The following is a 12,689-nucleotide window of genomic DNA, read 5'->3' on the forward strand; positions in this document are numbered from 1 at the left end:
CTGAGCGCTATTGCACTTACTCATTCTTTTTCACAAACATTGTACCTTTTGAGTAGTCTAAGGTGTTTTCTACTCATTGAGTTAGTGTATAGCTGCACTTTGGTTTTATAGCGCACCCATTAGGTATGTACCATTGAAAAATATCACGGTTATAAAGTATAATGAACCACAGTATGGGTAAAAGAATACATTTTTAAGGGTTTATCAAGTCCCATGTAAATAAAGTCATTGAAGACGTTCTACAAAAGGAAGCTTTCAACTTTATTCATAACAGTAATCATAATCAAAAGGTATATTAATTAGGTACACTAATAATTCACTATTTTTTTCTTTTCCTTTTCACCATCGATTCACCATCTTGTCCATTATTCCTGCTTTGTCATTGATCTTTCTTTCTTTTTAATTCTAATATGATTTCTATAATATGTAGAAATGAAAGTGTTTTTCTTGTAAATGTACATTGAAACAAACAAATTTTGTGCTTGTAGATTATTGTGTTCCCCTGGTGAAGTCTCTATGAGACGAAACGCATTGGCATTTCTCTACATGCGATTTTAATCTTGATAATCCTGTGAAGACAAACAAATAAACAAATATCGGAAGATTTCTCCCCGTTTACTTCATTGGATTTGGATAATAGAGATTGTATTTGGACATTTTATCTTACACAGTATCATAACATTGGGCGCCATACCACTATTGAGTAAAGATATATATATATATATATATATATATATATATATATATATATATATATTGGAAGCAGAGACGGGCGGCACTCAGGTGGTGGTGAAAAAACCCAAGAAGGGTTTATTTGTGCATACAGGCAACGTTTCGGGGCTGCGCCCCTTTCTCAAGCCAAAAGACAACAAGACCAAGGGTCTTGTTGTCTTTTGGCTTGAGAAAGGGGCGCAGCCCCGAAACGTTGCCTGTATGCACAAATAAACCCTTCTTGGGTTTTTTCACCACCACCTGAGTGCCGCCCGTCTCTGCTTCCCACATACCAGGGCAGGAGGTATCCTGCTCATAGGAGGGCACCAGGGCAGCTTCAATGATCAATGCAGCCCCCTTAAGAGGGCTGCAGGCTTAAATGCATTGATCAATTCATGAACCAAATCTCCACTATTTATTATCAGTTAATTTAGTGTGTGCAGAGCCCCTACAATGTCTGTTTAAACAATGTGGTCACAAGCCATAGGGCACCCCTAAACTAGGAAAGGTGAGTGCCGATGTTAAGTGTGTATGTGTTTGTGTATATATATATATAGATAGATAGATACATTATATATATTTAAGAAAGTTTGATCTACTGTCCTTGCGGTTCTGTTATATGGAGAGGCAGTATGACCGGAAAGAAGTCTGTTTGTCAGTCTTGCCACACATTTTTTTTTCCTTTTCCTTCAGAGGATTGGAGAGTATGGGAAAACCCACCTGCGGTAGATACTTCAGTATCTATATTGTAAAAAAAAAATAGTTTTGCCTCTTCTTTGCGCTGTCTCTCTTAAGGGTCCTGGGGATCGAAAGTTGGAGACTAGTTTAAAAGCCATTTACATAGCAGCAGGAGCTTCAGAGAGGCCAGTCATTGCTTGATGTTGGATTACAAAGGCCATTAGCAAGTGGGCTGCTGCATTCCAAGCTGACCTACAGGAGGATGTCCCTCAAGTGGAAGCTTACACTCATATTCAGGAGTCAGTGGACTTCTTATGATCTTTCGATCAAGAACTCAGGGTGCCCCCAATGCTACTAGAGGCACCAGGGAAAGTCCCTGCAGACCTCCTACAACCGGTTTTCAAGATCAGGGAAATTAACACTGCTCCCGCAAAAAAAAACTTCTGCATGACGGTTCCCTTCTGCTACTGGTGGGTGCTCGACTCAAACACCTCAGTCAGGTTTGGAGGGCTTCTTGTCTAGATCTACTCGATTTTATTTCTCAGGGGTACAGTGTCTCTCCCTCCTCTCGGATTCTTCTAGTCAGGCTTACCAGCTTTATGAGAATCTCAGCGGATCTTTATTGAAGGCCGTCCAAAAACTGATTCAAATGCACATTTTAGTCGCAGTACCGCCTCACCTCAGAAGAGGTTTCTGCTCCAACCTCTTTGTGTGACCAAAACCGGATGGTTCGGTGAGACCCATATTAAATCTCTGCTTTCTAAATAGGTACTTAAAGACTTTCCAGTTCAAAATGGAGTCTTTTAGGATGGTGATCTCAGGCCTGGTACAGGGGCAATTTCTGGTGTCTTTAGGCATCAGGGATGCCTACCTTTATGTCCCCCTATGGCCACCTCCTCAGGATCACTTCGTTTTGTGGTCCAAAACAACCATTATAAATCCCAGGCCTCACCGTTCGGGCTCTTAACAGCGCGAGAATATTCACCAAGATCATGGTGGAGATGATGCTACTTCTCCATTTAAAAGAAGCAAATGTTGTTCCTTAGCTGGATGACCTCCTGATCAAAGCCGGTACCAGGGAAATGTTGGCGGACATCATCCACATCACCTCCAGTCTCCTGACGAATCATGAGTGGGTTCTCAACCTACAGAAATCCCATCTGGAACCCACTCAGCGGATTCTGTTCTTAGTAATGTTATTGGATACAGTGGCTCGAATAGTCTTTTCAAGAAGTGTCTGGTTGGATCTAAAACCAAACAGGATCTCAATACACTGTTGCATACCCCTTCTGGGGAAAATGGTTTCCTCATACAAGGCCATTCAGTATGGGAGATTCCATGCCAGAATTTTCCAGCTATTGAGCAAATGGACAGGCTTGCATCTCCACATGCACTCTCTTATCAAACTGTCACCAAAGACGAGAGCGTCTCTGCTGTGTTGGCTGACTTTGTCACACCTTCTGGAGGGACGTCTGTGCGGCATCCAATCCTGGGTCCTGGTCACGACAGATGCCAGCCTGAGGGTTTGGAATGCAGTGAGTCATGGATCTCAGTTTCAAGGATGATGGTCCCAGCAGGAGACCATACAGTACTTCCCATAAACATGTTGGCACTAAGAGCTATCCACAAGGCATTTCTTCAAGCCACAGATCTGCTCAACGACAAACCAATCAAACAAACAAATTATGTACTCACAGTGGTGGGTACATAATCCGTCAGGCACATGCATATAGAGGGGAGGAGCCAGCACACAGGATATTGAAATTTTCATTAAGTGCACCAGCTCCTATGGACCCATCTATACCCCATTGTCTACTTGATTCCCCAGTATACCCTATGGACAAATAGAAAAGAATCCCAGCCTTAAGGCCCATACACACTTGACGATTTTCACCTGAAAATCGTTTTTTCAGATGAAAATCGATTTGTGTGTATGGGCCAGCGACCCCCGACTAGCGTTGATGTGCGTTCCTGCACATGCCAGCAATCTATATATTACAGGCACCACTGGGCACCAATGACATTCATAAGCCAGTTATATATAGATTGCTGGCACATGCCAGCAATCTATATACACTAGTATTACTGGCACCACTGGGCACCAATGACAGTTATAAGCCAGTAATATAAAGATTGCTGGCACATGCCAGCAATCTTTATATTACTGGCACCACTGCCACCAATGACTTAGTTATTAGCCAGTAATATATACATACTGTCGCTGGCACAGGCGGAATGTCCGCTCACCTTGCCCTGCTGTCTATCCCTGCCTGCATCATTAAAGGAGACAGCTGGCAGAGAGGGGGTAAACCTGGCTTGCTCAGAGCAGGTCCAACCAACCTCTGTGCGGCTACTTCGAATGACACGCCTGCTTGCAACTCGCGAGCCACCATTGCCTGGCAGTCTTCTTTAGTGATAGAGTCAGGAACAGACAGCATGTCAAGGTGAGCGTAAGGAGGCAGAATCGCACAGTGCAGTGCACATAGCATGTTACCCCTGGCACCATGCATGTTACTCCTGGTACCGTGCATGTTACTCCTGGTACCGTGCATGAAAACCCTAGCAATGAGCATGTAGCATTATATGTAATGGGCATTATGGTGTGTAGCATATGTGTAATGGGCATTACGGTGAGTGGCATATGTGTAATGGGCATTTACCGTGTGTGGCATATGTGTAATGGGCATTACAGTGTGGCAAATGTGTAATGGGCATTATGGTGGGTGGCATAATGTGTAATGGGCATTACAGTGTGTGGCATATGTGTAATGGGCATTACAGTGTGTGGCATATGTGTAATGGGCATTACGGAGTGCATAGTCCCCTGTCCCACAAAGCCATGACTTACAGTTTTCGCAGGCCAGCAATGTATATGTTACCGCTGCCCCCCCCCCCCCCCCCAAATGTATATTTTTTTATGGCGTAACGTTTACATTGCTGGCGCCAGTGAATAGATTTCTCCCTTCATGCACAGCTGCAAATTAAATTTCGCTGTGCACACGTGTGGGATTTTGCCCGGTCAGGGCGGCGCGGGTGTAGTTTACCTGATCGCTGGGCTCCGAATATACGCAGCCCAGCATTTAGCTCTGAATTATGCACCAAGAACAGGAATGCACTGAATAAAATGGCCCCTGCGCCCACCCTTGTAATTCAAACCCAGATCATTATGTAAATCCTCTTTTATATGAAAGATTTTCAGCAAAGTTTTTCACCTCGTGAAAATCTCTTGCTCTTTGGGAAAATGGCTCAGTGTGTACGCACTACTTTGGGGAAAGATATATCTATAAGAGATTTTTGGAAAGTCTTTTGAAATGAAAATCTTCTAGTGTGTATGGTCCTTTAGTTGCAAGAGAACACCAGAGATATATTAAGTTGATGAAAACGGTAAAATATTTACTTCAATCAAAATTATAATTCAGCAATGAAATATCAAATAAAATAAAATACATAACAAACCTTTGTTTTACTTAGGGTGTGGAACTTTGTCATACAGTAGCTCTCTGTCATAGCTCACTGGGCACCCAAAAGTTTCCAATGAAGGATCATCAGATGCATTTCGTCCAGGGGGACTTCCTCTGGGGTGTCTATAGAAAAAACATGGGGTGAAATGTAATAGGTTGAGAGATTCTGAAAGTGAGAGATTTGGTAAGAAATCTCCAGTTTTATTAAAGTGGCAATCATTTACACTGCAAAACCAGTTTGATTTTGAAGTGTCAATGATTGCCGCTTTAAAAAACCTGGAGATTTCTTACCAAATCTTTCACTTTCTGAATCTCTCATCCTATTACATTTCACCCATGGTGTCTAAATTGTATTCATACAACTTATAAATATTTAAAAAAAATGAGTACTTTACATTTGAGGATTAAACATAATGGATGAGAATGAGGTCTATGGTGAGATCATGATATTCACAATTTTCATAATATTACAGAGACATTGTATTACAATCATTTGGCTAGATTACATACTGTACTTTTCTATCAATATTCCAAATCTTATTGTATAATTTTAAAGAACAAGAGATCAAAAATTACATACATATTTTGACCATTCATTATTATACAATGTGAGCAATAACAGCATAAAACACACCTTTTCATAAAAAAAATATTACAATACATCAATTGTAATTTTGGTAAATTATATAGACTTATTGGACAGTGACTACTTACTTATTGATTTTCCAACGTCTGATTTCACGAACTGGGTAGTGGATAACGAACAGTATTAGTTTCTGTTGAATTATAATTGCAGGTTGAGTATGCCTTATCCAAATATCTGTTATCCAAATTATTCAGAGAACCATAGTCTCTAAAAATGTTCCTTTTTTTAGTTGTTGCTAAAAGCTCTGCTGGGGACATCTGTAACTGGGACATCATCTGGGACATGATTTGTATCTGGTACTAAATATGTGCAATAAAATGATTGCTTGGCATTCACATTTCATGCAAAATTAAATAAAATATGTGTGTACTTCATGTGTTTGATGTGTTTATACAACATAAATGCAAGATACCTGATTGAAATATAAAAATATTGCAAAATACAGAAAAAAATCCGTTAGCCAAAATGCTTCTGGTTCCAAGCATTTTGGATAAGGGATACTCAACCTGTATTTATATTAATTAGTGGTTGGTCACGACAATTCTCTACTTATCATTTTTAATTGGATTATGGGTGACCATTAGTGTAAGAAGAAACTTACTTCTCTATTTGAATGTCGGAATTATATCTTCCAATTCTATTGGGCTCTCGTAGGTAAAATAAAAATAATAACTGACCTACTGTATTTATAATTGAAAATTATTTAAATTAAATAGTGACATTATGCATTAGAATGAAGCATAACAAATTATATTATACTGTTATAGTGACAGGGTGTAAATACAGACGGTCAATTTCCAGACAGGTACATAATACTGACAGTTGAAATACCGGCACTCATTATACCGACCTGATCATAATACTGTACATGCTAAAATGCAGGCACAGTTGTCATGTCGACATGGACACCCTATTAGTGTACCGCGACCCCTCACATGGCTCACTGTATCCATCATGCTTCGGGTACAAGCGGAAAATCATGGTGAAATAAACAAATGCTTGGGGTACTCAGTAACTGGGTCACATGGCAGGGATTCGCAGATTGGCTTATCTGGGGAATCGCCGAGCTAGGATCGTGACAAACTGGTATGGTGCCTTGCTGCACTCGGCTCACTATTATATTCTCCCTCTATGCTCACTGGGATGGTAAAGTATGAACAAGCTGTTTTTTGTGAAAAAATCATGAAAACCTATTCTGTATTATTTGTCTCAATATTTTGTCTGCTGACCTTGTGGTTCACCATGTTTTGTACCTGTCTGTGTTTTCATTGTCAGTATTTCGATTGCCGGTGCACTGTACCTCGCAGTATTTTGTCCATTGGCATTTGGTTGTGGGGATTCTGTCAGTCGGGATTTTATCCATCTGTAAATTAACTACATGCCTAACATAGTATTTGTGTTTTGGAATAGAAGATTGAGGCACTTACAAATATTGTTACAATCTCTCTTTTTTTTAGAGAATTATGTACTAAGTTATACAGTACAAGTTGGGGAAATACACAGAACTGGCAAGAATTTGATTTTGCATGTGAATACAACCCATTGGAGGCACCAATGTTAACATGCCTAGCAGATGTAAGAGAACCATGTCAACTGGGATGTCGGAACCTTACATACTGTACCAACTTCAATAACCGGTAACAAAAAACTTTGGAAAATTCTGGTTATACTTATATATATATATATATATAAAATTATGTTATGTACATAGTTAATATAATCTATTTAATAATGTATTGATATTTATTGTTAATATTAGCAAACTATTTTTTCACACACACTGAAACACAATCATATATTTTTTTTCCAAAATCGAAAATCAAAGACAAGCATAATCTGCAAGTATGTGTAAATAAGTGCATTTTAATTAATTAAATGTGAAATAAACAGGATTTTATCCTGATATCCATTATGCTTCCAGGAACTGTCCACTCTGAAATAACTAGTTTACAGATTTATCAGCTATTAAAGCATTGTATATTTTTTATTTACTCTTGTATATTTATAATATTTTTATAAAAAGTGTCCCAATGCACAGTTTATTAGGAAGATTAGCTATTGTTCATTCCACAGCTACTGTACATAATCTGTGGATGTGGCAGTATTTTAATTGGTGAATGAAACAGAAAATCACATATTGTAGTTTTTTTCTGGTGCTTGTGTTCTGAGGATAATTGTTTATGGATCCTTCTTTGTTTTATGATGGTTAAATGGAATGACATCACTTTTTCGTCAAGGTCTTTTGGCAACTTCTGTGAAATCTTTGTTCTTTGCTGCAAACATAGGGCAAACCTATCCTGCTGACGCAACAACATTTTCATTGCCTGGTGCTTTTAATTTAGGGAAAAAAAGGGGTATACTCGAGATTATGTAGCTCAGAGTAGAACGGGCGCCTAGTGAGGTGTTATGTCAAGCTGCTCCAACTCAAAAAAGAAAATAATGTGGAGCGCTATGGTAGCCTTACAACTTTCTCAAAGGTATGGTTACCTTTGAGAAAGTCGTAAGGTTACGACGAAACATGTTAGGCAGCACTTGCTTCATCTAACCATTAGACACAGTAGGCAACTGGACACTCTGCTGCTCAACACTCCAAATATCCTTTGCTCACCCTGGGAACACACTGTTGGAAGCCACCCGGATTTCCCACCAGCAATTGGGACATTGATATCAGCCCCTTGTGGATTAAAAAAATATCGCATCATCGTGAGGACATCTCCCTATTTGAGAACTAGATCTTCCTCCAGCGGTATCCAACCATCCGGCATGGTATGTGACTCCATTAATATTTGGCTCCAAACCCAGTGGGAACAGCAAATACAAAGTTGGTGCTTTTAATTTGTCATCTTTAGCCATTTGAAGGGCACGTAAGCAAATTCCCATGTGTGTTATACAGTAACCATTTTGACGACACTCCATATCCCATTTATACAATTCAGTCTCTAGAGCTTCATATGAAGATGTTAAACCACGTTACGCTCTTTTTGCCTTTTGGAATTTTTTTCCAAGCCAGCTTTCATTTTCTGCCACCCCCTTGCTTGTTTATCGTCACCACAAAATTCCTACTTGCAGGGCTGCCATCAGAAATGCTGGGGCCCAGGACAGACGATGTAGGTAGGGTCCCTTAACACTGTCTACGATATTGGCTACAAATTATGACTGGTGAATTAAGCATCAACCTCATGTTCAGCTGACGGGGGGGTGGTGTCATTAACGGCATCGTTAATGATATTGAGTGCACACAACTTTTTTTTTTTTATAAATATCTACTGTGGGTACTTGTGGAGTATCACGGCTCCCATTGTATGGCATCGTATGCCATATGTAGTGGCATACGATGCGATACGATGCGATACGATTTTTACCGATTTTTGAGCATTTTTGCTCAAAAATCGTATGCGATCGCATCGGGTGCCATACGATGGCATCCGATGCGATGGCACCCGATTTTGCACTGAAATGCATCAAAATGCATTGAAATGTGTATTAAAGTTGTGAAATGCCCCCAAATGCCATTTTTCATAGTGCACCACCCCCCACTATCAACGTCAACCCGAAGCGTGGCGAGCGCAGCAAGCCCGCGAGGGGCGGCGGTACGCGTCCTACGACCTTTTCATACACCCACTATCCACGTCGGCTTGGAGTTGAGAATAGAAAGTGTGGCGAGCGCAGCGAGCCACCGAGCCCGAAGCGTGGCGAGGGGACGCGGATACCTGTGAAGCCTGTGAGGGGACGCGTATAGCTGTGAAGGTATCCGCGTGCGCTCGCCTCGCTGCGCTCGCCACACTTTCTATTCTCGACTCCACGCGACGTGGATAGTGGGGGTATGAAAAGGTCGTAGGACGTGTACCGCCGCCCCTCGCGGGCTCGCTGCGCTCGCCACGCTTCGGGTTGACGTTGATAGTGGGGGTGGTGCACTATGAAAAATGCCATTTGGGGGCATTTCACAACTTTAATACACATTTCAATGCATTTTGATGCATTTCAGTGCAAAATCGGGTGCCATCGCATCGCATGCGATTTGATCGTATGCGATTTTTTAGCATACGATCGGCATACGATGAAGGTCATGGGAGCCGTGATACTCCACAAGTACCCTACTGTGTATGGGGCTTTACATTGTGTTCATGTAAGGAAACAATAGGGAGATTCATACCTGAACGCTCAGCTCTGAATTCGCTCCCAGTACCGATGGTGGGGCATTGTGCATGCACATATGTGAATATGCTCATGTGCAAGCCCTGGAGGCGAATACCTTTGGGTGAGTTTCACACGCGCCAGGGCGTTAGTTCAATGTTGGGCAGGAAGGGGGCCACATCTGATAGAATTATCTTTTTTATATATGTATTTTTCCAGAGTGATAGATATACAGTATATATTTTATTGCTATTAAGGGGGAAATTTACCAATATGAAAAACCTAGTTTTTCGTATTAGTATTTTCCCTACGACTGCATACAACTGTTTCAGTCGTATGCAAAGTCGTGTTCCGGAAGGGAAATTACAAAGCAGTCATATACGACTGCTTTGTAACCCTCCAATGTCGTATTCATTCGTATTAGCTGGCCATATATACGGCCGCTAATACGAATTTTTCTGGCAGTCTGCACGGATCAGTCAGATCCGTGCAGGCTGCAGTGTGTTTATTTATTTATTTATTTATTTGTTCTATTTTTTTACACCAAAGCCTGCACGGATCTGACTGATCCTACGCTGGTTTTTTTTTATTATTATTTATTTTTTCTATTTTTTTACACTAAAGCCTGCACGGATCTGACTAATCCGTGCAGGCTTAAAGCAAATACGACAGGACAATCAAGGTGTATTTTCCTGTCGTATTTTGGTGCCTGTTTTACACCAATTAGCAGCCGTATTATCAATACGGCTGCTTAGTAAATCAGGAACCACCATTCTTTTGAATGGTGATTCCTGTTGTATCCTATCGATGGTGTAGACATTCGTATTTGTAAATACAAATACGAATGTCCCATCATTAGGAATACGAATTGTTGTATTTTCGGGATTGTAAATCCCGAAAATACAAATGTGTAAAAAATAGATTACAGAATATTTTATTTATTGTGCTTTCTTTTAATAAAATTAATTACAGAGTAGGAAAGCCTGGAGTAAGAATTAGGCGCAGGGCAAGGAAGGTAGGGCTAGGGGGGCACAGGGCAGGGAATGCAGGGCTAGGGGAGCACAGGGCAGGGATGGCAGGGCTAGGGGGGGGCACAGCACAGGGATAGCAGGGCTAGGGGGGCACAGGGCAGGGAAGGCAGGGCTGGGGGGGGGGGGGGCACAGGGCAGGGAAGGCAAGGCTAGGGGGGGCACAGGGAAGGGATGGCAGGGCTAGAGGGCACAGGGCAGTGATAGCAGGGCTAGAGGGGCACAGGGCAGGAAAGGCTGGGCTAGGGAGGCACAGGACAGGGTAGGCTGGGCTAGGGAGGCACAGGGCAGGGAAGGCTGGACTAAGGATTAGGCACAGGGCAGGGAAGGCTGGACTAAGGATTAGGCACAGGGCATGGAAAGGTGGGCTGGGGAGGCACAGGGCAAGGAACCTGGGCTAGGGGGCACAGGGCAGGGAAGGATGGGCTAGGGAGGCTCAGGGCAGGGAACCTGGGCTAGGGGGGCACAGGGCAGGGAAGGCTGGGCTAGGGTGGCACAGGGCAGGGAAGGCAGTACTAGGGAGGCACAGGGAAGGCTGGACTAGGGGGGAACAGGGTAGGGAAGGCTGGACTAAGGTAAGCCAGGGATAGAGGACACAGGGAAGGGAAAGGGCGTTAGTCACAGGGCATGAAAGGCTGTGCTAGGGGGGCATAGGGCAGGAAAGGCTGTACAAGGAGGGCAGGGCTAGAGGCACAGGGCAGGGAAGACTGGACTATGGAGGCATGAGGTAGGGAAGGCAGGGCTAGGGGCATATGGCAGGGAAGGCTAAAAATATTGCATATCTGCCTATTCCTCTTGATGCCATGGGGGGCTCCTCCTGCTGTACCATGAAGCAGCATTCTGGCACTCACATACAAAGAGAGTTCCTCTCAGTAGTGCATTGCAGGAGGTGGGGTTACTCACACAGAGCGGAAGAGGCAGCTGTTAGCTGAGATTGACCGGGGCCCGGGAGTGCTCTCTCATCCCTGTGCAATCTGCTGCTGTCCTGCTTCTCTCCCCGGCGGTGTGTCACACTGCTGGCGCAGGTAGTATTATCCTTCAGCCTCCAGCCCACATAGCAGCAACAGGGAGCTGTATTCCTCCCCCAGCCCTGGGACCCGACAGCAGGTAACCCCAACCCCATCCAAGCAGCTGCTGCTTTATTAAAAATGAATAAATCAGCAGCTGCTCTGACGATGGGTGTGCTCCAGTCCAGACCTGTATCTAGTGAAGGAAATCTGTTGCTGCTTCCTCCAAGACCCTCCAGGGAGTAGCTGCTGCATGTGTATAGTGCACAATCACTGCTGCAAGCAGCTTCCCTCGGAGTATAGAGAGAAGCTGGGGGCGGGGGAATTGGAGCTGCCTCCGCTACTCCTCCCATGTAAACTGTGTGTGTGCCCGCATCGTTGCTTTACTGCAACAGCAAAGAGGTAGAAGCCTCTGCACTCCGTGGGGCCCTCTCTGAGCCCGGGTACTGGGACTGTTGTACTCCTAGTACCCCCTAATGGCGGCCCTGCCTACTTGCAATACTGTTATTGCTCTCTTCTGCTCTTGACACAACCTTAAGTTTGAAACCAGCTTTGTATGACCTGCGTTTGTCTTTTTGTCCTGGATTGTATTGGGATCCATTTCTAACAGGATAAAAAAAAGACTTTGAAAAAGAATGCCGTACCATAGCAATTGAATTCTCAAAATATACCGTAAGCCCAATTTAAAATAAGCCCTAATTATAGTTCTTAAAATAGGTCAATTTACTGTAAAAATGGTGGAGTCCAGGCAACTATACATATAAACAATGACTGGGGATTTTTGACAGCCAGGCAATGTGTATGTGGCAGTTACCATTAGGATTGGTGGTTTCTGTGTTTCCCTGTGTTTATGACACTGCAATACACGTTTATTTACAGTACTTAGTTGGGGCAGATTTATTAAGCTTGGTGAAGGGATAATGTGTCTGGTACTTTATCTCCGGAAAATCAGCTATCAACTGTTTTATAGCCATGAATTGTTAAATTGAAATGGAGGTATAAGGGGTATCTCCGGAGGTGGAAT

The 12,689-nt window shown here is 42.8% G+C and overlaps 1 protein-coding gene across 2 annotated transcripts in view; it reads left to right on the plus strand.

The window, feature by feature from the left end:
* RECK (reversion inducing cysteine rich protein with kazal motifs) overlaps nucleotides 1-12,689 on the plus strand; it is a 531,495-nt gene that overhangs the window by 248,523 nt on the left and 270,283 nt on the right. For both annotated transcript variants that reach the window (XM_083188355.1, XM_083188354.1), the window contains exon 10: nucleotides 6,954-7,133. In XM_083188355.1, the coding sequence (XP_083044481.1) occupies nucleotides 6,954-7,133 (180 nt within the window). The remainder of the gene's footprint in view (nucleotides 1-6,953; nucleotides 7,134-12,689) is intronic.

This window comes from Crinia signifera, chromosome 5 (assembly GCF_055691185.1).
Source record: "Crinia signifera chromosome 5, ASM5569118v1, whole genome shotgun sequence".
Lineage (NCBI taxonomy): Eukaryota > Metazoa > Chordata > Amphibia > Anura > Myobatrachidae > Crinia > Crinia signifera.